The 24,044-nt window shown below is 34.7% G+C and overlaps 1 protein-coding gene across 6 annotated transcripts in view; it reads right to left on the bottom strand.

Annotated features, from left to right (window-relative positions):
* ANKRD17 (ankyrin repeat domain 17) overlaps positions 1–24,044 on the bottom strand; it is a 163,508-nt gene that overhangs the window by 63,006 nt on the left and 76,458 nt on the right. For 5 of the 6 annotated variants that reach the window (XM_042984388.1, XM_042984389.1, XM_042984392.1 and 2 more), the window contains exons 2-10: positions 19,342–19,495; positions 12,799–12,955; positions 9,041–9,188; positions 8,653–8,800; positions 7,272–7,505; positions 4,519–4,613; positions 2,333–2,570; positions 1,122–1,313; positions 635–744 (exon numbers count right to left, since the gene is read on the bottom strand). In XM_042984388.1, coding sequence (XP_042840322.1) covers positions 635–744; positions 1,122–1,313; positions 2,333–2,570; positions 4,519–4,613; positions 7,272–7,505; positions 8,653–8,800; positions 9,041–9,188; positions 12,799–12,955; positions 19,342–19,495 — 1,476 coding nt within the window. Of the gene's footprint in view, positions 1–634; positions 745–1,121; positions 1,314–2,332; positions 2,571–4,518; positions 4,614–7,271; positions 7,506–8,652; positions 8,801–9,040; positions 9,189–12,798; positions 12,956–19,341; positions 19,496–23,163; positions 24,018–24,044 lie in introns of those variants that run through there. The other variant, XM_042984390.1, reaches the window with a different exon arrangement.

Raw genomic sequence — 24,044 nt, 5'->3', positions numbered from 1 at the left:
TCTCAGCCCCATGAACTTATGGGTACTTAAGTTTTAACTACCTTTTCATGTCTCACTTCTACTTCCTCACACGTGAAACTGGAAGACTATTTTCCCCACACGTTTGCTTTTCCTTCCCCGTCAGGCTGTCCTCACACTATTTTTTCCAACAGGAATATCTCTTTTGTCACATCACCATATCCACCTTTCTAAACCTTAATGTAATATCTCAGACGACGTCTTTGCGTCTTCTGAGCTTCTTTATTGTCTGTACTTTTGCTGTGACATCTCTTCATAATCCACCCTACAATAAACTCAGTATTTCATCCTTCTTACTAAGTTGTAAGTTGAGGAGTAGTAAATACTTATATTCTAAAAATAGCTAAGTACCTAAGAAAAACTTTGTATTAATGTATCTAATACAAAATTTCCCTTTTATGGGGGACAAGGGGAAATAGATTGTATGACCCCACTAACAAGAAAAAAAAACAGACACCAAAGAGTGTAGGAAAAAACAATGACCAAATGAGAGAACAAATAGCAAAAAGGCCAACAGAAAATTAAAAGAAATACCTTTTATCTGTAATCTCCACTAAACTTTTAATTAATTTATCTTGGTTTTAAGTATTAGGATTTAAAAAGTGACACAGTTTACCAGATCTGCTCCTGCTTGAAGTAGGACATCTGCTACATCGGTATGACCATTCTCACAGGCATATGTTAGTGCTGTATCCCCTGTTGCTGTTGTTGCATGAACATTAGCTCCTGTAGTAGTATTAAACAATACAGAGACTTAATAAAAGAATTGTAAGACGTAAATGATGGACACAGAAATTTCTAAATAAGCCATATGTCTTCAAATTAGACAAAATAGTCAGCCATTTCTAGAAATAAAGAAGACTGTCAGCATCTTTAAAAGCAAAAAATAAAAAAAATCAGAAATAGATTATTGCTTGAAATTAAAGCTACAGATACTTCAAACAGTAATAAGGTAAATTAGTTATAAAGTTACTACAACTTTTTACCACATTTTTAAACACACAATCAGTGTATCATAACATCAGAAAAAAGTTTCTTGCATTATAACATTTTTACTTGGATAAATCATGTAAAAAACTCTTTCCAAATGCAAAAATGCCTACCTGCAGCTAATAAGTATTTAACTAACTCCAAATGACCCTCTTGAGCAGCTTCCATTAAAGGGGTAGAACACCCTAGTTCTATATCAGCTCCTGCCTTTATTAGAAAGTCTGCCACTTCCAGAAAGCCTCCACAGCAAGCCAGAGTCAAGGCAGTTTCTTGAGTTTCTTCTGTCTGTGCATTGATATTTGCTCCTAGAATGAAAATTCTAATTATTTTAAGGAAGTCACTAACTTATTCAGAGATAAGCAAAACATGATTGTTTCCTAATAAACTATACTTCAAAAATATATTATTTTACTAAATATAGTGCTTCTCCCCTACTGAGAGGCAGTACAAATAAAGAAAAAGTTATTAAAAATACATCCACGAGTCTACATTTGATGCACACAGCTGGAGTAAGATTTATTCAGCCAGAAGGCACATAAGTGTGCCTATATATCTATATCTCTAGATATAGATATATAAACTTTCACAGCAACCCTACAGAAGTGCCTAAATTCAGGCACAGAAGGTTAGAAACTTGTGATTCAAACCTAAGAAGTGTGCTACAATACCTCTGCTTTTAAAGTTATAGCCAATATGCTTTTTTTAATGTTCCACTCCTCTTAAATTTGTCCAAACAAAAACCTTACTACTAAAAGAGATACAAAACTTGGCTACAAATATATAGAGAGATAGAAGATTACTTCTACACTGAATATGGCTTAATACTGCAAAGTAACCATTTCACTTTTCTCAAAAGAAAAGTCTACTGTGTGCCGATTCTTTTACAGCTTCTTATAAATACATTCTTACGTTCTCCTCAAGTTCATCCTTATGGTAGGATTTCCCATACTGTGTCCCATGAAACCCTAGATATATCAAGTATTTATTAATAGGTATCCTGCCGCAAGAGAAATTCTCTCAATATACCACTTTGAGAAATGTCAAATCTCATATATGCCTCTACATAATCTACACCCCTACCTCACCCCCAGTTCTCTGCTTGTATTCACAAAGCACATGATGCCTGAAAAGTTCTATATTAAAGCAGTCTATTTGATTTTGTTTAGCACAGTATGGAAGCTATTTTCAAAGCAAATACGTTGTTTTTGTGACAGCATCTTGTTACACATCTACTAGAAAGAGAAAATACAGAAACCCAGTTTTGTACTATTATAATGTTATGTTTTACACATTTATGCTTTACTGTTTTCACTGGTGTGGTTACCTTGGCCTAGAAGTAATGCCACCATTTCTTCATGTCCTTCACGAGCTGCCTCCATCAGTGGTGTATAACCTTCATCATTGACTTCTTCCAGGCTAGCTCCTCTTTCAATAAGTAAAGCCGCAAGTTCCACATGCCCACCACATGCAGCCAAAGTCAATGGTGACTCAAATGAATCAGCAGGCATGTTCACTTGGGCACCACTGTCAAGAAGTAACCTAGCTACTTCAACATGGCCATCCTAATTACAATGCAATTAAAAAAATTAAATCAGCACCATTAAAAACAATTGTTAAAAATATGAAGATTTCTCAATTACTGTACAATGAAGGTTTACTGACAGTCAAATAAGAATAATAAATCTACATTTAGCAGATGAGAAATCAAGTATTAATTAAGACCTATCTGTCTTTCTGTGGCATAAATGGGGAAATAGAGGTTGAGGCTATGAAACATGTAGAAAAATAGTACCTTCTTTCAATGAAGAAGCTTATTAACCATTAGGGGAAAAAAAGACATTAAGTACATGAAACAAAAGACTACTATGAAATAACATCAGCACCTCATGGTATATACTTAAATGCTAACTAGATAAAGTTTAGAAAGGGAAAGTACAATTTTCATCGAAACCTTAAAGAGAATCAAACTTCTGATTAGGCAGGAAAAAAATTGGCAGTATTTTTTGGAGAAGGTAGAGAATTGTAGATAATGTGTTAGGGGAAAGGGAACACAATATGTAGATGGTACTTCCTTTTGTTTTTCAACATTTAAATGCCAGTAAAAATTAAAAGAGAAAGGAGTTCCCTCTTACTATCTTCTGTCCCCTTTGCTGGTCTCCCTTTCCAACAGCTTTCCTAACTACTGGCAACTCCAAGATGCTCTAATTTTTTTTTTTTAACCACTAATATAAATTTTCCTTCTATATATTACCTCACAGACATTTCATCTTTTTTTGTACACATCACACCCATTTTTACCTCTGTGTTTGCCATGTTACACAACTTTAATGCCCCATTACAATGGTTACTTTGCCTTCCTTTGGCTCAGAATTTTCTACCTCCATATATAGTCAACTCCTACATTTCTTTTAAAGTCCAGTTTAAAACCCCATTCTCTTAGCAAGCTTTGAAATGTCGGGCCACTACTAATATCTTTCATCTACTTATAACACTTCCAGTACGTACTGATTAGGTCTACAAAATGCTCTATTTTAATTTCTTAATCTATATACTTTCTAATCTAGTGGTGGTCACAAGGATGTTTTAAGTTTCTTATCATGGGGATATTACTGATGTGTTTTATATGCATTATACCATTTAATCCTCACAACAACCCGAGAGAAGGATATTATCCTAATTTTAACAGATGGAAACTTAAGACCTTGAAAGAAAACTCGTGTTTCTTCAAAGGATAATTTACTAAAGAAAATATTAGCATGACAATAAAGAAAACAAAGATAACTCAGGTTTTAATTAGCTACCTAATATTTTTAAAAATTAGTAATTAAAATTTAACTTCCTTTCAATAATCATTCTCTGAAGGGAAGTTGAGATAAGAAACTTAAATTCATTTGGTGCCTTTTTCCATCTTTGGCATGTTTTTCTCGTAAATCTGTCTACAATGTTATTCTGATCCATTTCTATGCCACAATTCATATACTGAGATACAAAAGTTTAAGAGGACTATTATTACCTGTTCTTAAGTACAAACTCTAAAAAGAGAGTTCTTGCAAAAGGAATTAAAAGCTCAGAAAACACCATTCATATAGGGGGAATTATGTTACACAAATAACACTCTAATTTCAAATTTTTCAGAAGTTACATTTTTGGTTTGATGTATTTGCTATGCTTAGTATTATATGCATACTTGTGGTTTATATTCTTCTTAATATCCTTGATCAATTTTTTAAATAGTTGTTTTTTGTACCAACTATGTAAAACCAGCATAGTTATGGGAGACTAGGAAAACAAAAGTAGTTCTGTAAAATTCCAGAAAGCATCTTTAATAGAAGTTAATATTGTACAACTGGCTCTGAACACTGGTCACAATTCAGATAGCTGAGGTTCTGTTCTACAATAAATCTATAATAAACAAATCTTTGAATTCAAGAATAAGGTCCCCAACATACGCTAGCACTATCTTTATGAAATATACAGATACATTTCATGTATGTATTTCACCAGTCTTACCATGCAAGCCTCCATTAGAGCAGTGTGCATTTCATCTGTTTTATGCTCTTGATCTGCCCCTGCTTCCAAAAGAAATCGCACCATCTCTAGGTGTCCTAAACCAAAAATGTGTAAGATTATTATAAGATATTTTATTATTCCAAAAAATGTAAGAAAAAGTTACAGTATTTTAAAAAGTTATATTTAACTTATAGCAATAAATTTATAAGCATAACACTAAAGTCAGCTACAAGCCACCCTCAACTGTCACACATAAATTATACAAGTGATTCTTGCTCTTCTACTCTTTACCCTGTTGCCGCTACTACAACCCCAATGCAACTAAGCAAAGATGTCACTGAAATCTAAAACCCCAAATAACCCTTCTATAACCTTTTCTAAGAGCTGAGGTATGCTCTATTTATTTATGGTATGGAACAAATTAGCTTTTGTGAATTAGTTGCCTGGGATAATAATAATTGAAGTTATTTCTATGAGGAAATGTGTTTTTAAGTTTCAATTACTAACTCATAAACTTTTTAAGAACAATCTGCCTGTAAATTGGGAACTGTATATATAAAAAAATATTTTCGAAACCACACCATTTAGTTTACACTTACGCATTTATTTAGATATCATACACATACACACACACACACATATATGTGTACATAATATATACATACACACACACACACTCTTACCCTTGTATTTACATTTATGTAGTTCCAAATAAACCATATGCTTCAGTTCAAATAAAGACATCTTATGAGTAGTTAAAAAGACAAGGACTTCAGACACTATGCAAGTAACAATAGAAAAGTGACTTAATTTTTTTCCAATATTGTTTGTTAAGAGTTGCAGTCAATGCTCAATCAGGACCAAGGGGAAGGAGCAGATGGTAAAATCATAAACAATTAAAACTAACTTCAATAAGTAACTTAGCATCTGCCGTATTTTGTTTTTGCTACCCACCTACCTCCCTTTCCTCTCTGTCATTCTCCCTTCCCAAAGATCCACATCAACGTTCAGTCTCAGCCTGAGTTCTATCCCTTCCGCATCTTCTCCTTGTCAATCTATGTCCTAGAAGACCTCACCCAAAATTAGAGGAAAGGGAGAGGGTCCATGGTTCCTTGTAAGTAGCAGAGATGTTCTCCACCAGCTCAGTTCTATATCCAGCTTCTAATTAAAGCCCGCAAGCCCCAACCTCAGACGCCCCTTGGAAAGCAGGGTGGGGCTATAAGCAAAGGAGAGAGGGAAGAGTAGTTATATGTAGCCCGGTCTCAAAGCTCTTCTGGCCAGCTGGGACTAAGTGGTAAAAACAGCCAGTTCCGGGTTCAAAAGTATTTGTGAAAAGGGGAGAGAGACACCCAATCAATCAGCCTGTCCTGGAGAGGCTGTCCCAAGGCTTAATTCCTCTCCTCCCAATGAACATAAGCCTCTGCCTAATTACCAAACAGTACTAGGGAAGTAAGGGATCTCAGCTGTGTTTCCTAACCATCCTTACCTGAAGCTCTGTTAACACCAATCAAAAGCACTTTAGATAGAGCATATTTTCACATTTAACTTATATTTTAGTCATGTATGTATTTAAGGGTTATTTTAACCATTGTTTGTAAAGGAAATTTTTCCAGATGACCTTACACAACCTTGGCCACTCTAAAATAGAATGAAACAAAACAACACCAGAGCCAGTACTAGGGTAGGGCAATCAAGGGCCTACGTGTAAAATTTAAGGAAGTGTTCTCTCACAAGCTTGGTGGGTGAAGTGATTCAGCCATTGAGAGTAAGTGCCTCCTTGAACTCTGTACCTTGCCTTGTAAGCGCTGTTTCTTGACACCTAATGGTCAAGATTATCACTTATTTTATGATACAAAGATGACACAGCTGCAGATGGTATGAAAGCAGACATAAAATTTGGTTTTTAAAAAGTTCCTTAGTTAATAGCCATTTATCTGTCGAAAGGGTAGACTTTGAGAAGTATTGGCTCTGTGGTTATCTTTTTTAGAATCTAGAATCTAGAGCATTAACTAGCTGAAGACCAAGACACTTTCCAGACAATTGTCTTGCCCTCTCAAAGGAGGGTATGTTTCTGTATTACCCATATTTTCAGGTTGATTGACATCATTTAAAATATCACATACCCCTTTTATATTCACATATACATATACAAAGGTATGGGTACGTGTTTTTCTCACTTTCAACCAGCTCTTCCTTCTAACTTTATGAAATGTATTGACGATACTCTAGAATTGTTCTTTAGAGTTCAAACTCTCTTCACACCACTTTTCATTTCTCAAATCTCCTCCAGTCTCTCCAATTTTTCTCCTTTCTTCTTAGTATCATGAGAAATAGCTTAAGAACATTCCTATTAATGGATCATTCTAGCTACTTTGATTGTATTTACGTCTAAATTTATAGGCTAAATACTTCTGGAGTCAATAGGATTCTTTCGTGTGAACCATGAAAAATATTCTGACACAAAAACCATTAAAAAGTACAGTGCATAATTAAAATTAAATAACTGTTTCTGATAAAACAACTGAATCATGTAACAGTCATTTTTCATTGACATATATTTATAATATTAAGTCTATATTTTAAAATTTTACATATTAAACTCTGAAACACTTTAAACCCTTTTAGGTTAATTACATACCATATTCTATTGCCACCTCTTAATTTGCTTTTTAATTTAAAAACTCTATTATATAAAATAACTGTCATCTCATGTACTTAAAAACTTTGTTTTAAAAAAATGTTTTATACCGTACCTTTGTAACAAGCTAATGTAAGGGCACTCTCTTTAAATTCATTGGAATGCGTATTAATGCCAGCCCCATTTTCTAGCAGCAATCTGGCTACTTCCACATGTCCAGCACTTCCAGCTTCCATAAGAGGAGTATGACCATTTTCATTATGGTCCTCGATACTAGCACCGGATTCCAAGAGCACCTTTACAACATCTACATAGCCTCCAGCACAAGCGTATGTAAGTGCTGTATTGCCTATTTTAAGAAAAACAAAAAGACATTAACATAAAATATCAAAATAAAAAGATCCTAATTTAGCATCAGGAAGAAAACTGAAATGGGAGACTATAATTTTAATAAATTTAGAAAATATATATCATGCCTTTCCCATTGCCTTTTATCTTATTGAAATCAACTCCCAATTCTTTCCATTTAGTATCAGGGTCAAATATATATGGAAAATAGACACACTTAACACGACTGTAGAGTTATCAAAGAACTGAGCAATTCTGAAACTAACTTTTCATATAAAAAAAAAGTTATGTTCATTGTAACCTTAATTGGAGAAATGTTTCAGAAGCTTTATTTTGGGAGGATAATTATTCATCACATATAGGTACATCTCATACTGTTCCTTTTAATTATACATATTTGATTTCCTACAAATTCAATTATCAGTTAACTGATCAAAGCTACATAATTTCAAAAACATTCCTTCTTGATGATAAAAATCTCCTGTGTTACAAGGGGAAAAAAAAAACCTTCTGGGTAAAATAACGATTTCTAAACCCCTTCCAACCAGAACCTGTAAGATCATAAAAATTCTTTCAATTATTTAACAAATTTGAAAATCCTGCATGAAGATGCACAAAATATATTTTCATTTAATTTTTAGAAGTTTTATATAAATCCATCCATGCCCAAGTTTGAAAAAAAAAAAAAGTTAGTTTAAACTAAAGTCATGTCCATTGTAGGACACAATGTTTTCATAATTTTTTTTTCTATAGGCCACAATTTAGTAACAGTAGACAATGATAGACCTGCCTTTTGTTCCATATCCTTCTTGTTTTCCCTATCTTCCCTTCCCTTCTTCCCTGAAAAATAGGAAACCTGGATTGAAGAACTATAGCCCATTTCCAAGAGGGTAGTCCTTCTAACTGGGCCAGTGTTTAATTTAATCTAAAAGAACCTCAAAAGGCCAAGTAATCATCCTCAGACACAAAAGAGAAACTTTATTCAAAATATTTCTATACTTTAAATCTAATGCATACACTTAGGAAAATGTGCAGTACTTCGTAATTAGAGCACTGCAAAAGCTGTACTAATGATGATTTTCATGTGACATAGTTATTACCAAAAGGTGCTAATATTTAACAAAACTTAAAGAAGAAACATGAATAACCTGTTGAAGACTGTGCATTGACATCGGCTTTATGAGCTAGCAGCAACTTCACAATTTTGACATGTCCTCCATTAGCAGCAGCCATTAAAGGTGTAATGTCACCTTTGATTCCCCTATCTTCCACATTTGCATGCATTGCCAACAAAACCTTATGAAAGAAAAAGTTTAAATGATATTAGAAAACAATATATTCATCAAAACATGTGGAACATGTTTACGTTAACACCTACCTAGTGATTTATAGTCACAGCCCATAACCACAACATGTATCTAACAAAAATTTGTTGAAATGAGCCTAATGGTTGAGTTTATTATTTCTTGTCTAAGTAGGCCAGATTAAAAAACAAAAACAAAAATAGCCCATGTGCTTTATTTTGATACTACAAACCTGTGCAAGCTCATAGTATCCAGCAGAACAAGCTAAACAAAGGAGGCTCTCCCCTTCCTCAGTGTGCTCATTTACGCTCCGCCCTTCAATGAGTAACTTTCGCACAGCATTTACATCTCCTTCTGAACAGGCTTCTGCCAAACTGCGGCTATTAGGGAAGAATATTATAACATCAGCATATAAAAATGTTAAAAATTACACACCATAAGTATTGGTTTTTGAGGTTAATCTGGACAGTCGTGCTAAACAAGAATGATCACTTCAATATGATCCATAAGAAACAGAAAACTGAAAATGACTCAGTTCACTAAAATCTACTCATAAAATTCACTGAATTAGAATTATCAACATTATAAGATGTTTATAGCTATGCACTGAAGTACAAAGCCCACTTTACTATCACTGGAAAAAACCCAAAATTCTAAAACATAAAATTTATGGAAAATCACATGAACAAAATACAGGTAATAATTATACTTCCTTTTTGCTTGGTCATGAGAAAACTTATATAAAAGTTAATAAAAATGTATTTAATAAAACAGGTAAAACTTATACTAATTATAAAGGTCTACTTGAATCCTTCCATCAATTAAAGGGAAATCATACAGGAAAGTTACAAACATATAATTTTGAGTAAAATATGAATAAACAATAAGGAAATTCTTTTTTGAAGTATTTACTTATGTATCGTATTTTGTCGAAATCTGAAAAATACCCAGGCGAGACAAATGCTAAATTCAAGCAAAAGGAAAGTAGAAAAAGTGGAACAACAGAAAATTAGACTGAGAGTAAAGTGTTTGCCCTATAAACTTCCCAAAATAATTCCAACTATGGACATTTCTAAAAATTCTCTCTATTTTTGGATAAAACCCATCCGAAGAAAAACACTAAATCCAGTGCTCTTAATTAACATTCTCTTTATTTCAAATATAAGTCAATTCTTATATCATCCTTTTCAAGGTCCTGTCACTTCTGGTACTGAAGTCATCCATGGAACCTCTTTTCTATACCTTTATTATTACTGCCACCCAGATCCAAGAACATCATGTTTAGCCTGGATTAATGGCAAAGTCTCCTAAACAGTCTCCCTGCTGTTACCTTTGTTTCTCTTCAGACTCTTTCAACATGGCAGCCTGAGAGATCTTGTTTAAAGGAAAGTATATCATGGCATTCCTCTGTTCAGAATCCTCCATTTGGCTTCTGATCTCACACTAAAAGCCAAAGTACTTACAAGAGCTGTCCAGTGGTAGGGTCTCACACTCCTACTTTTTACCTCTCTGGTTTCATCACCTATTCATCACTCTTATTCTTTCCACTTTAGCCACACTGATTGGCTTTCCTGCTTTTCATAAAAAATGCTAATTAAGCTCCAACTCTAAGATACCTGTATTTGCTGTTCCTCTGGCAAGACCTCTCAGACACAGCTCACACCCTTACCAATTTCAGGTCTTTGCTAAAATGCCACCTTTTAAGGGAGGATCTCCTTGACTACTCTTAAAAATGCACCATGACTTCCAACCTCAAACATTGCCCTGGCACTTTCCCATTCAACTTTTCCCCATAGTTCTCATCATCGTGTGCCATGTTACATATTTTACTTACTTGTTAACTGTATTGTCCCCTTACCTACGTCAATGTCTTGAACAACACTTAGTGTCCTTGTCTCGTAATTTCCCATTTTAAAGGACACTAACGGTCCTCAGACCCAGTGTTGTCTATTACCTTTAAACAAATGTAAGACAAATCCTTCCTACAAGACATTTCTGTGTAAGAACATATCTTTTCTCTCTTTCACATGGACTCTTATATTTTCTTTCTTCCTCAGGCACACACACACCCTACTCTACTATCCCATTCAGGCTTGCATTCAGACATTTCCATATGTGTATGCTAGCTTTAAAACAAGCTTATAGGAATTACTGTAGCAACAGTTCAAATTTCAAACTTATGAGATCTGGCACATGGCACCACACTTAACTAATAAAATCTAGCATATAACATCAATGCACTCCACTATACTTCTCAAGCTTTGCTGAATAAATGATTGTCACAAACATGCTCTGTTCTTCTAATATACTCAATGCCAAAGAATCAGTGACTTTTTATTTTTCTGTTCTATTTCCTGCTTGAACTAGCCTTAATATACTCTTCAAGGTGCTTTTAACTTTCTTTCTTGACAGTCTAAACAGGCACCATATTTAAGAGAATATCAATAATATTACAGGGTAGTAAAACTGTTAATTAAGAAACAGAACTTGAAGTTAACAAAAGAAAGAGGGTCAATCTATGAGAAGAACAGTAAATTAATAAAAACACAAAAATCTAAACCAATGAAGATGAATACAGAGCCAAGAGAAACAGCAAATTTTCTTGTTAATACTATACAACTTCTTTTTCATGCTCTTAAAAGATGTTACATAAAAACACTATTATACAAAGATAATCCTTTTTTTTTTTTTTTTTTTTTTTTTTTTTTTTTAAGAGAGACAGTGGGTACAAGTGAGCAAGGGGCAGAGAGAGAAAGTGAATCCCAGGAGAAGAGTTGGGGAGGGATGGCAGAAAGAAGTGGGACTCACCAAAGTGGGGCTCAAGCTCACCTGACATGGGACTCAAACTCATGAACCCTGAGATCACGACCTGAGCCAAAGTCAGATGCTTAATGACTGAGCCACCAGGTGCCCCAAAAGACAATCCTTAAATGCTATTTTTTACACTCTAAACCCATATATAAAAGAATACTCCCATTTTCTCAACTGGTTAAAGGCAACTGCTAAAACAAGCCTCTGAGTAATCAAAAAAATGTAACATATTAATAATTCTTTTACATTTGCTTCCTTAAAGCTTATATCCATTTTTCATATATTATCCATAATTGGTTTTATATATGATATGGTATGATTTTTATTGAGTGAGATCACCAGAAAAACTTAAAATAGCAAAGTCACAAAATATTCACTGAGCTGTAACTATAAAGTACTATAGAAAAGAAATTATAGGGGATACAAAAATAAAATCCCTGGGACTCACTTACATTCAAATTATGGGAACTAGATCCATGATATTTTTTGAACATTCATAAAACAAATAAATTAAAACCTTGCTATTTAAAATGGTCAGAACAGGGGCGCCTGGGTGGCTCAGTCGGTTGAGCATCCGACTTCGGCTCAAGTCATTATCTTGCGGTCTGTGAGTTAGAGCCCCGCATCAGGCTCTGTGCTGACAGCTCAGAGCCTGGAGCCTGCTTCTGATTCTGTGTCTCCCTTGCTCTCTGCCCCTCCCCCACCCATGTTCTGTCTCTCTCTGTCTCAGAAATAAATAAACATTAAAAAAAAAATTTTTTTTTAAATAAAATCAAATGGTCAGAACAATGCACATGAACTAGAAATGGCATGACTAATTAGAAAGCATTTATTTCTTTGTCACCAAAACATTAAAAGACAGCAAAATCTATTAAATAAGCAAAAGCTCTTTTATAACATATTGGCTAAGAAGTCAGTCTTGCATCACTGGTGTCTGAGCTTTGCCACTTGTCAGCTATTTGATCTTGATTAAGTTATTTGCTTCCCTTGAGCTTTTCATGAGTCAAACGAGAGTAAAAACAAAATCCATTGCTTTAGGGCTTTATGTGAGTAAAAACGAGATATCACACATAGTATTTCACATATACTTCCATGCCATACACAAAAATAAAAGCTCAGTGAACATTAGCTACTTTTAAGAAAACGTTTTTATATCAATCACAGAGAAAATGTTCTTACTTGTCCGACTGCCCTGCATTCGCTGTGCTTTCAGCTCTCATCCGGGTAAGTGCAGCAGCAGCTTCATCCAACGCACAACTAACAGACGACGTCAACCTCCGAAGCACTTCAGGATCTGCAAAGGCTTTACCATCAGCCGTAGATAATTTGCCTATTCCTATTATATTATTTTCACACCAATATGGACACACCCAAAAGGAGAAACAAAGCAAAAGTCAAGTTACTTAACTCTATATATGTTAGCAAACAACCTTCAAATGTTACACTTGACATATATATTGTCTGCCTGGAATCTTTTGGGAGATCACTGTTCTCCAACTCTCTAATAATCTTATTCCTTCCATGTGGTCTGTAAGTGCTTGACCCTGTGACTCTCTGGTGCCAGAAATGGGTCTTTGGCCTATGCTGGAACAACTAGGAGTCCTCACTCAGACTTTTGCGTTGGTTTGGTAGGACCTATATGTTCAAAGGTTACTAAATTGCTAAGATGTGAGTGATGAGCTATTTGGCGACTTTCATGACTACGGAGAAAAAAAGACCACACAAAATACGTCAATTAGAGGAGAGGAGGGCAGAGAAATATAAAGAAAACAGAGTTCTGATAACGTTATTTTAGTCCCAGGAATCAGAACAATCCCCATACTTTCGGTAGATCCCCACTTTTGCTTAAGACTGTTTAGGTGGCTTACTACCACTTGTGACCAAAAATGGCCTAACAAGACATAATAGGCCATACATACAAAAGATAACCTATATATAAGCACCTATTTATTTCAAATTACATCTATAACTTATTACATGTACTCAAAATCATATCTAAAAATCATTCAGAACAGCAAAAGAAAACAAATTCAAAAGCAGAACTGGTTAGTAACCACCTGCATGAATATAATTTACTGCTTTTCCAGATATCACTACAAAGCAAATTTATCTTTAACCTTTATTATTCTAACTCAGTGGTGCTTAATCCAGGCTTCCCATCTCAGCAGAGCTTTTCAAAAATACAGATGCTAAGCTCTCCTCCATCTAAAGATGTATTAAGTAAGAGGTGGGGCCTAGGCATACATATATTTTTAAAGTGCCAAGATTCTAATGCACAGCCAGGATTAAAAACATCTGCTCCAACTTGAAGATAAACACCTAGATATTTTGGATCACTACTCCTCAACATGTGGTACATGGACAAAAAGCATTGCTGTCATTTGGGAGCATGTTAGAACTGCAGAATTTTAGGCCCGAAGATTTACTCATCCAAAACCTGCATTTTTAAAAAAAGATCCCCAACCAATTCAGAGGCACAGTAAAGTTCAAGAAGCACTATCACAGGTTTTAAAGCAAACTAATTAACTAAGACATCAATCCAAAAAAAACCACTCAAATGGTAATAGTAAACATATCCTTTCACATTGGAAGGGCTTAATAACATCATATAAGTTTGTGTTTAAAGTTCACAAAAATTGGGGTGCCTGGGTGGCTTAGTCAGTTGAGCATCTGACTTCGGCTTAGGTCATGATCTCACGGTTCATGAGTTCGAGCCCCATGTCGGGCTCTGTGATGACAGCTCAGAGCCTGGAGACGACTTCACATTCTGTGTCTCCCTCTCTCATTGCCCCTCCCATGCTCACACTGTCTCTCTCAAAAATGAAAATAAATAAACATTTAATAAATTAAAAAAAAATAATAAAGTTTTACAAAAGTTTATACTTATCTCCTTTTATTTCTGAAAAATCCAAGATATCAAATACTACATCTTATAGAACCAAAAATAATTCTGGCAGGAAACCATTATGATTTTAGATATTACAAATGGTCAGACCAATCAAATTTGGTATGTGTTACAATCAAGATGTGCAAGGAATAAAGACAGTCTCAGTCTGATAAAACTGATACCTACTATATAATTTGTGTCACTAAAAATAAAATCCAACCATAGTCTGAATCTGCTATAGTAGTATTTATTAAGATATTTATGATTAGTTAAGTATCCTAACACTATAGAAACCAAAGCCACAGATGCATTTTCACATGAGACAATAGCTCCAATTTTTTAGCCAATTCAGATCAGTTATATAACAATTATTTGTCAATAACAGCAAGAGAACTAGGGAAGAGGATATATCTGGATTAGCAGAAAGTAACCACTGCCTTAAAAAGAAAGAACAATGAAAACAAAATATTCCATATTAAATTTTTATCTTCTCATATCTTCATAAGTAAAGATAACCATTTTAGTAAATATAACTAGGTAGGAAGTAACCTAAGATATAAATGGTAACCCTTCAAATAACACACTGATTGAAAATGAATTCATTGTAGCTACTCTGGATTATGATGATCCTTTTTTTACTGGTCTTATCCAGTTATTAAATATTAATCAATGAAGATCAAAAATCAGAAAAAATGTGGTCAAATGATTCTTTCCCAATTCTAACATTTAATCAACTGAACAACAGAACCTGTCACTTGTGACCAAAAATGTCCTAATAAGGCAGTATAGGCTACATAAAATACAGAAGAAAAAAAGTACATTGAAAAATTACCTACATTTCTGATTTTAAGATAATTATTTTCTCTTTTTTCCCTAAGACTTACTCAACCTAATTCCCACTTATGAAGACAAAAAAAAAAAAAAAAAAAAAAAAAAAAAAAAAAAAAAAAAAGGAGAAATAGTGGACTTAGCAGAACAGAATAAACAGAAACATAGATATCAAAAGAGAAACAAGGTGATCAGCCCATCAGGACTCAGGAAGTACAGGTCCCAGATACAGGGGTGAGGCTTGGGTCATTATACAGAGAGACTAGCTGAACACTGTGAGAAGCAGTCAAACACTCAAAGACTCCATTCCCAAACAGCACAGCCAGATGATTGTTCTCTATAGAAACCAACCAGAAAGGCCCAGGATTAGTAGTCATCAGATACAGATGAGAAAGAGACGTTATACTAAATGGAAATGAAGATTAAATAAGTGTATGCATGTCAAACAGTGAGATCCTCAGCCTCTTCCCACTCTAAGCTCCCAAAATTCAGGTAGCCAGGTTTATCATTCACCAGACAAAAACTGGTAAATGTCTCTGTCAAGAAATTGAAAAACCCCAGAGAAAACACTTAAAGATACTGACATTTGGGGAGTTCTCAAAGAAATGAAAGGGTCTCTACCAAGTCACTGTGTACTGGAAATTCTACAATGTTCCCAAGATTACCCAGCTCTGGTGAACTCACTCTATGTAATTCTTGGGACTGTGGATTTGATAGCTTTTATCCCCATGATTAGGTTACATAATGTGGCACAGTTGACCTAAAGACAGGAATATTATCTGAGTGAGACTGACCTTATCACATGAGCCCATGAAAAACAAAGCTTTTCTAGGCTAGTTGGAGAAAGGGAAATCAGAGATTCTTACCATTAGAAGGATTCTACTGTGCTGGCATGAAGATGGACTGGGCCACATGTTAAAGAATGAGGGCAACCTCAAGAAGGTAAGAGCAGCCCCAGCTGACAGTCCACAGGAAATCAGGATCTCAGTCCTACAACTCCTATCAACAACAATAAGCCTGAAAGCAGATTTTCTCCTACAGCCTATAGATAAGAACTCTACTCATCAGCAGATACCTTGATTTCAGCCCCTGAGACTCTGGGCAAGAAAATCTAGCCACACTATGTGCCCATATGTCTTTATTTACAGAAACTAAGGAATAGTAAATGTCATGCCACTATGTTTAGAATAAACTGTTGTGCTGTAATAGTAAACCAATTATATAATATATATCATTTACAATATATAATAAATACTGCATAGTGAAACCCACCAGTTGACAAAACATGCACATATACCTTCCAGTGTAGCTTTTTATGGCTATGCTATTGACTAAAAAAAAAAAAACAAAAACAAAAAACCAGACTTTTTTGTAGAAAATCCGAAATGTAAAGGGCAGCCAAAATATTCAAAATGTGAACAAAATTTTAAATGCCGAAAATTCTAATGATATGGAGAAGGAAGACATAGGAAAAGTTGCAGAGATAGCAGACTACTATAAATAAGTGTGGCATTAACTTTCAGAACTGCAACACCAGAAATTAGGAGACAATGGAGTAATAATTTCAATAGTCTGAAAGTTATTTTTACACTAGAATTCTATACGTAGTCAAACCATCAAGTATGAAGACAGCATCAAAGGCACTTTCAGACAGAATCAAAAACTCTTATTTTTCAGGCATACTTTCTCAGGATACTTAAACCATGATCAATCTCTACACCATGAAAAATGAAACCACAAGAGTGGTTCTGTGATACACAGGAAATACATACACTATGAATGACTGTTCATGCCAAAGCCAAAATGAATCTGAATCTGGTCAAATATCTGGGTCTGAATTCTGATTTACAGGAAATACAACATGCACAAGTGCCATAAAATGAGTCACATAAAATCTATTTATTCAACAAATAAGTAGGGGGGAAAAAGAGGAAGAAGGAACCTGTTAACAATTAAGAACTCAAATTAACTTGAAACTTTAACATGAAAAACACGTATAATTTTACATACAAAAATACGTAAATATGAAATAGGTGAAGGAGACTAAGAGTACACTTATGATGATCACTGACTATGTATAGAATTGCTGAATCACTGTATTGTATACCTGAAACTAATATAACACTACATGTTACCTATACTGGAATTTAAAAACTTATACAAAAAATGAAAAATTTGTTTGGATCCTAATTTAAATAAACCAACTAAAAAAGACCATTATGAAACAAGTGGGGAAATCGAACACTGACAGGGTATTTGGCAATAATGATGGAATTAGTATTATTTTTTTCTTTATATGCAATGGTATTTGGTTATTTTTTTTAAAGGTCTTAATTTGCAGTATATACTGAAGTATTTATATATGAAATTATATAATGCTTAGTTTGCTTTAAATTAACATGGGGGGGAGGGGTAGGGGATCTCAGCAGGGTGGTAACAAATTAAGATGAAACAAGACTGTCCACGCACTGATGGCTGTTTAAGCTGGATGATGGGTATTCCCTCTGGGTTTATATGTAAAATATTTCATTTAAAGAAAGAAATAAAGGAGAAAGGGAGACAAGAAGAAGAGGAGGAAGGAAGGGGAGGGGGAGGCTAGCTACTGTAGAAAAAACAGGGAAAAAATGGTAATAAATACAGAAATGAGAAAATGAGGCAACTATTAGTATCTATGGAAAGGAACTCTTCCTCCATTAGTAGTAACTCCTTTCATCAGCTGAAATCTACTTTCATGTAGCATTTTTCAATCTGGTTCTGCCTCTTGGGAGCACAAAAACAAAAACAAATATCCCTCTTATATTCAACCTGAGGTTTCCCATCTTCAGGACAAACATTCTCTTTTCCTCTTACGACACATTTTCAAATAATTTCACAATTCTCATTTCTCTCACATAAACTCCCAGAGCAACACCAAATTTCTGGCAAATGCTAACATTCTGTATCAACTATTCTGTACAAATAGTTTTCTATCTTCCAGAACAGAACCTTGCATGTGCCCCTACTATGTTTTCATTTGTATTTGGTCAAGATCCCTTTAATAATCCATTCTATAATTTTACTCAGGATAGAAATCAAATTTAACCATGAGTGCTTCAAATATTTAGATGCTGTGTTACAAGATATTTATTGAAAGGATTACCAAATACTAGTAGGTTGGTTTTATGCTATATAATAAAGTAGCAATTTGCATGTACTGCATGTACACTGTATAGCAAATCAGGATGCTAAAAAAATGATCAATTAATGTTCACAACATATTTATATACACTTTAGAAAAATTAAAGTGGACAGAAATCTGGTTATTTATGGTTATTTAAAATGATCATAGAGGGGCGCCTGGGTGGCTCATTCAGTTAAGCATCTGACTTTGACTCAGGTCATGATATCATGGTTTGTGGGTTCAAGCCCCATGTCAGGCTCTGTGCTGACAGCTCAGAGCCTGGAGCCTGCTTCAGATTCTGTGTCTCCCTCTCTCTCTGCCTCTCCTCCGCTCGTGCTATCTCTCAAAAACGAATAAATGTAAAAAAAAAATTTTTTTAACGATCACAGAGATTTAGAATTTCTTTTCCTTTATATTTTATATATATGGTGCCAAATCTTTGACTATGTATATAATCTCTAATTAAAACACTGCTCTTATGGGGTGGCTGGGTGGTGGCTCAGTCGGTTGAGCGTCCAGCTTCAGCTCAGGTCATGATCTCACGGTTTGTGGGTTCCAGCCCCGCGTCGGGCTCTGGGTTGACAGCTCAGAGCCTGAAGCCTGCCTCAGATTATGTCTCCTTCTCTCTCTCTGCCCCTCACCTGCTCATGCTTTGTCTCTGTCTCTCAAAAATAAATAAATGTTAAAAAAAAAAAAAAATTAAAAAAACAAAACAAAACAAAACAGTTTCATGTTCTAATTGACTGAGCCAGCCAGGTGCCCCTAATCATAGTAGTTTTTATTAGATTTATATGTAACTTTGGAAAATTAGATAGATTAATTACATATGTAAAGTCTGCAGACCTACCTGCAGCTTCTAGTAAAGCTTCCAGTCTGGCTTGTGTTTCTGGATCTACTGTCCTGAGGTCTGCACCATCAGCAGTACCTGACAAGAGCAACTTGGAAGCCGTTTCCAGCATTGGATTTTCCAAATCATCCTGATCCAAAATGAAAGACTCCACCTAGAAAACAAACATTAAAAAAAAAAAAAAAAAAAAAAAAGAAGGAAGGGAGAAATGAAAGGAGAAAGGGAAGTGGTAAGAGAAGTAAATAGAAGAAAAAGGAAGAAGAGAGAAAAAATATATTTTAATGTTAAATATCATGATAAATACAATCCTAAATAAATTCAAGCGATAGATAAGCCCACTGTTTAAAGGAGAAATTACATTTGTAGAAGAACTTAAGAATGTGCTACTCATATGCAGGTCTCTCTTTTTTTTTTTTTTAACTAAAATTAGGTAATCTTTTCTATTTTAATTTAATGGGGCAAGAGTGAGATACGGGGAGCTATGAGGACTTAGACTGTGAAACCTCTGACTTTAGTAGAGGACCTAAATCAGCTGTTCTTAAAAGTTTTGCTCTAAGGACCCCTTACACACTTATAAAGTACCGCACTCTCAAAAACTTCAGAGAAGGATTAAATATATTAATATTCACCTACAATATCAAAAAAAAAAAATCACATTTGTTAATATCACCACTGGTTTTATCAGAAAAGTTTTTAAGTACTATAAAGCCCAGGCAAATACAATTTAAAATTCCAAGTTGTGCTTAAAAGGTTAATCTTATCATTGGCAACAAATACTGCCAAAAGTTTTCCTTAAAGTGACAAGCTCATTTCCATCATTTCTGATGAGAACATTTGCCAAATACCCAAGTTTGGTAAGTGTACTGTGTCCATCAGTTATATTTTCTAGTAAAAATGGCATTTCGTGAAAATAAGAATGGCTAATTCTCCTCACATCTCAAAAAACAACAACAACAACAACAACAACAACAACAACAAAAACACAGAAGTGCTTTATGTGTACCTCCCATTTTGTCACAAACAATTATATTAAAAGGGCATGTATTCAAAAGTGCAAATTTCATAAAATTAATATTTATTGCTTTCCCCAGATTATTTCTAAGGTGAAATTGGCTTTTTTTGTTAACTGTGAGTACACAGAAGAATAAACGACACTAGTACAATTTTATGCCATTGCCTTGACTACAGTCCAGCAGTTTTACCTACCACCGCTTTTGCATCATCAGTGCAAATGTCAATACAGTAAAAGAAGCAAATAACATCTCAGTATTGTTATGAAATAGTTTTGACCTCTTTGATATCCTGAAATGGTCTCTGGGACCCTGAGGGACTATGGACCCACTGAGAACCAGTAATACAGTAACATATACCAAATTCAATTTTTTAAAATGTAAAGAATTAGAATATAGCAAACACCTAAGACATGGGGAAGTCTTGTGATCTCCCTTACCATTCTGCTACTTACAAGTAAGTACTGAGCTATATTCTCCTGTTTGCTGATAAAAAGTTGATAATTACTATATAAAATATCAGTAATTTACATATTTATTTCACAAATCTAAAGTACTTCTAACACTAATAACTAAAATAGAAAAGAAATTAATAATCTAGAACACAATTATGCTCATGCCTACTATCTAAATGTAAGAAATATGAAAAAACCGTAAGCAATAAATTTTTAGCCATTATAACATCAGAAACTGAGTCATTTCATCTTTAAAAATCACCTATCTAATAACCAGGAATAACTGCTATATTTAACCAACACATATTTAATACTGAATGTTAATCTGGGAGGAAATAATATGTTTCTCTCCAAATTTACATTAGATTAACATAGTTTAGCATGATTTCAGATTTCTAATGCTTCAAATACAAATAGACACTGAATACTCTGAAAATAATCTCTGTAAATATTTGAAAAATTTCACAAAATTTTGCAGTATATTAACTTTAGTCAATCAATAACAACTGTTAAAATGATAGGGAGTTAGGAAAAAAACAAGATTATATTCTTTTCAGTTGTAAATTATCCTTTAAGGTAGTGGTATAAGCATAAATGTTATATTTTAAGAAGTAGACTTTTGGACACAATTTAGCCATAGCAAGTTGTGATTCAAAATTATAGCATAATAAAAACTATGTCTTCTTATCTTCAATGAAGGCCAGATGAGTCTTTTTAAATTTTTAATTTGTTTATTTTTGAGAGAGAGAGAGTGAGAGAGTGTGTGAGTGGGGGAGGGGCAGAGAGCGAGTGAGACACAGAATCTGAAGCAGGCTCCAGGCTCTGAACTGTCAACACACAGCTCAATACGCGGCTCAAACTCATGGACCGTGAGATCATGACCTGAACCGAAAGTGGGATGCCCAAGCAACGGAGCCACCCAGACACCACCCCCCCAGATAAGTCTTTTTAAAGAAAAAGTTGTTTCCCTGTGAAATTTTCTGTTAAAATATCTACAACTTTCCAATCCAATGGGAGAAGACAAAAGAAAAACAAGGAAATGAACATGGAAAAATGAACATAGGTAAAATAAACAAATGAAAAATTAAATAATATTTCAGACTAGAATTTTAGAAAATAAAGTATCTCAAAGAGCAGTGCATGATTAAGTGCCAAATCGAAAGTATAGATCAGAGGTATTAAAACTGTTCAAAGAGATACTGCTTGCAGAAAGATAAATATGAAAAGATTTTGACCAAAATAACAAATTTATCTAAGACAACAGAAAAAGGAATGTGGCACTGGTAGACAAGCATAAAACTTCTATTTTCTAGAACAGAGTATTTTACTGTAGGGAAGGTCAGAAAGTTAGCTCACAGAAGGTATTAACTTTCAATCAAAAGTGATTTTCTGACATAAAGTCCCCTATGCCACGCTGTTGCCCTACTTGAGCTCGGTGAAAATTTATTAAGAAAAATACATTTCAATCTCTTCATGACGGTATTAAGTACAGAAATATGTTTTCAGGGCATTTGGATGGCTCAGTTAGTTCAGCGACCAACTCTTGATTTTGGCTCAGGTCATGATCCCAGGGTCTTGGGACTGAGCTTGGGTTCTCTCTCCCTCCCTCTACCCCTTTCCCATGCTTGCTCTCTATATTAAGTTAAAAAAAAATTTTTTTTAAGAGAAATATGTTTTCTTATTGATCGCAAACTTCTCCACAAAAGTTGATTTTTAAGTCCACTATTCTTATTTTGTGAAAATCTTGATAAGTTAAAATATAGATTTTGGGGGGGGGGGGAGATCATATGAGCAGGGGAAAGGGACAGAAGAAGAGAAGAGGTGAAACAGAGAAAGAGAGACAAGAGAAACTCAAGCAGGCTCCATGTTCAACGCAGAGCCCGACACCAGGCCTCAATCCCACACACACAAAAAAAATTGTTTATCTTTTGGGAGCAAGGGAGAAAAAGCAAGCCAGGAAGTGGCAGACAGAGAGAAGGGTAGAGAAATCCCAAGCAGGATCCACACCCTCAGCACAGAGCCCAATGCCAGGCTCAAACTCACAAATGGTGAGATCATAACCTGAGCCAAAACCAAGAGTCAGATGCTCAACCAACTGAGCCACCCAGGTGCCCCTATATGTAAGATTTTTTTTTAAGGCACTGAGGAGAAAGAAAAGAATAGGAATGGAAATAGATATCCCCCCAGTTTGGGATTAATGAAGAAGAAATTAATTCAAAGGACACTGTTAGGATCTAAAGACCTAGGTACCAACACTGGTTCAGATGCTACCTGTGCAACCTAAGCAAGTCTCTCAGCCATCTCTAGATCTTTATTCATAATGCAGTTTTTTCATAAATGTATTACATGTGACTTACTATAATATTTATTGCCTTTCTAAACTCCATGGAAACAGGAACTTTGTTTGGCTCACTGATACATATCCACCAACTGGAACTATGCCCATCTTATTGTCAGGACTCAAATAATTCTTGAGTAAATAAAAGATGGTTTGGGGATTCTTCACCTTCAGATTCCAAAAGGCTGTAGTGTATTTGGAAAGGGGAGACGTAGTTAGAAAAAATAAATTTAAAGGTATATCTTACAGCTATTGAAAAATCATACATAGGGCAACATTAAGTAACAGGTAGGGCAAAATGCTCATCATTGGCCAACAGTCTTTGTGCAGGAGATACTACTGTTTAGTTAGCAGTAGAGGAGATGCAGAAATGTGCAAAATCAACTCTACTATCTAGGAACTTATTCCTTTAATGAGAGAGCCAAAGTATGCACACAAATGAACACTATTACAGGGTAAAAAGTACAGAAGGGAATGGGAGGAGGAAAAACGCTGTAGGAAGTAGAAGAGAACTTCCTCCCTTAATACCAATTCCTCTTTCCTCAACTGGAAAGATTCTTCCACTACATTACAGAACAACTGGAGAGAGACTGACATAGGGGATGCAGTCATAAAAATACAAAAATAAATAATCATTTATTCAAAGGTCAACTGAGTTATTAGCATATCCGGCTCTACCATGTCCTGAGCAATTCGGATTAAAAACTAAAATGTGTTTTCCCACTGACCTTACTCATTTTTATTACATTATTTCCATAGCAAAAAAGTTCATTTTGAACCACAGCCAAGTTCTAGAACATTAAAAATGGCCTGAATAAGAAATTCACATAGGGACACCTGGGTGGCCCAGTTGGTTAAGTATCTGACTCTTGATCCCAGCTCAGGTCATAACCTAATGGT

The sequence above is a fragment of the Panthera tigris genome, chromosome B1, assembly GCF_018350195.1.
Source record: "Panthera tigris isolate Pti1 chromosome B1, P.tigris_Pti1_mat1.1, whole genome shotgun sequence".
NCBI lineage: Eukaryota > Metazoa > Chordata > Mammalia > Carnivora > Felidae > Panthera > Panthera tigris.
The sequence above is the reverse complement of the archived record's forward strand: the minus strand, read 5'-3'. Positions and strand labels throughout refer to the sequence as shown.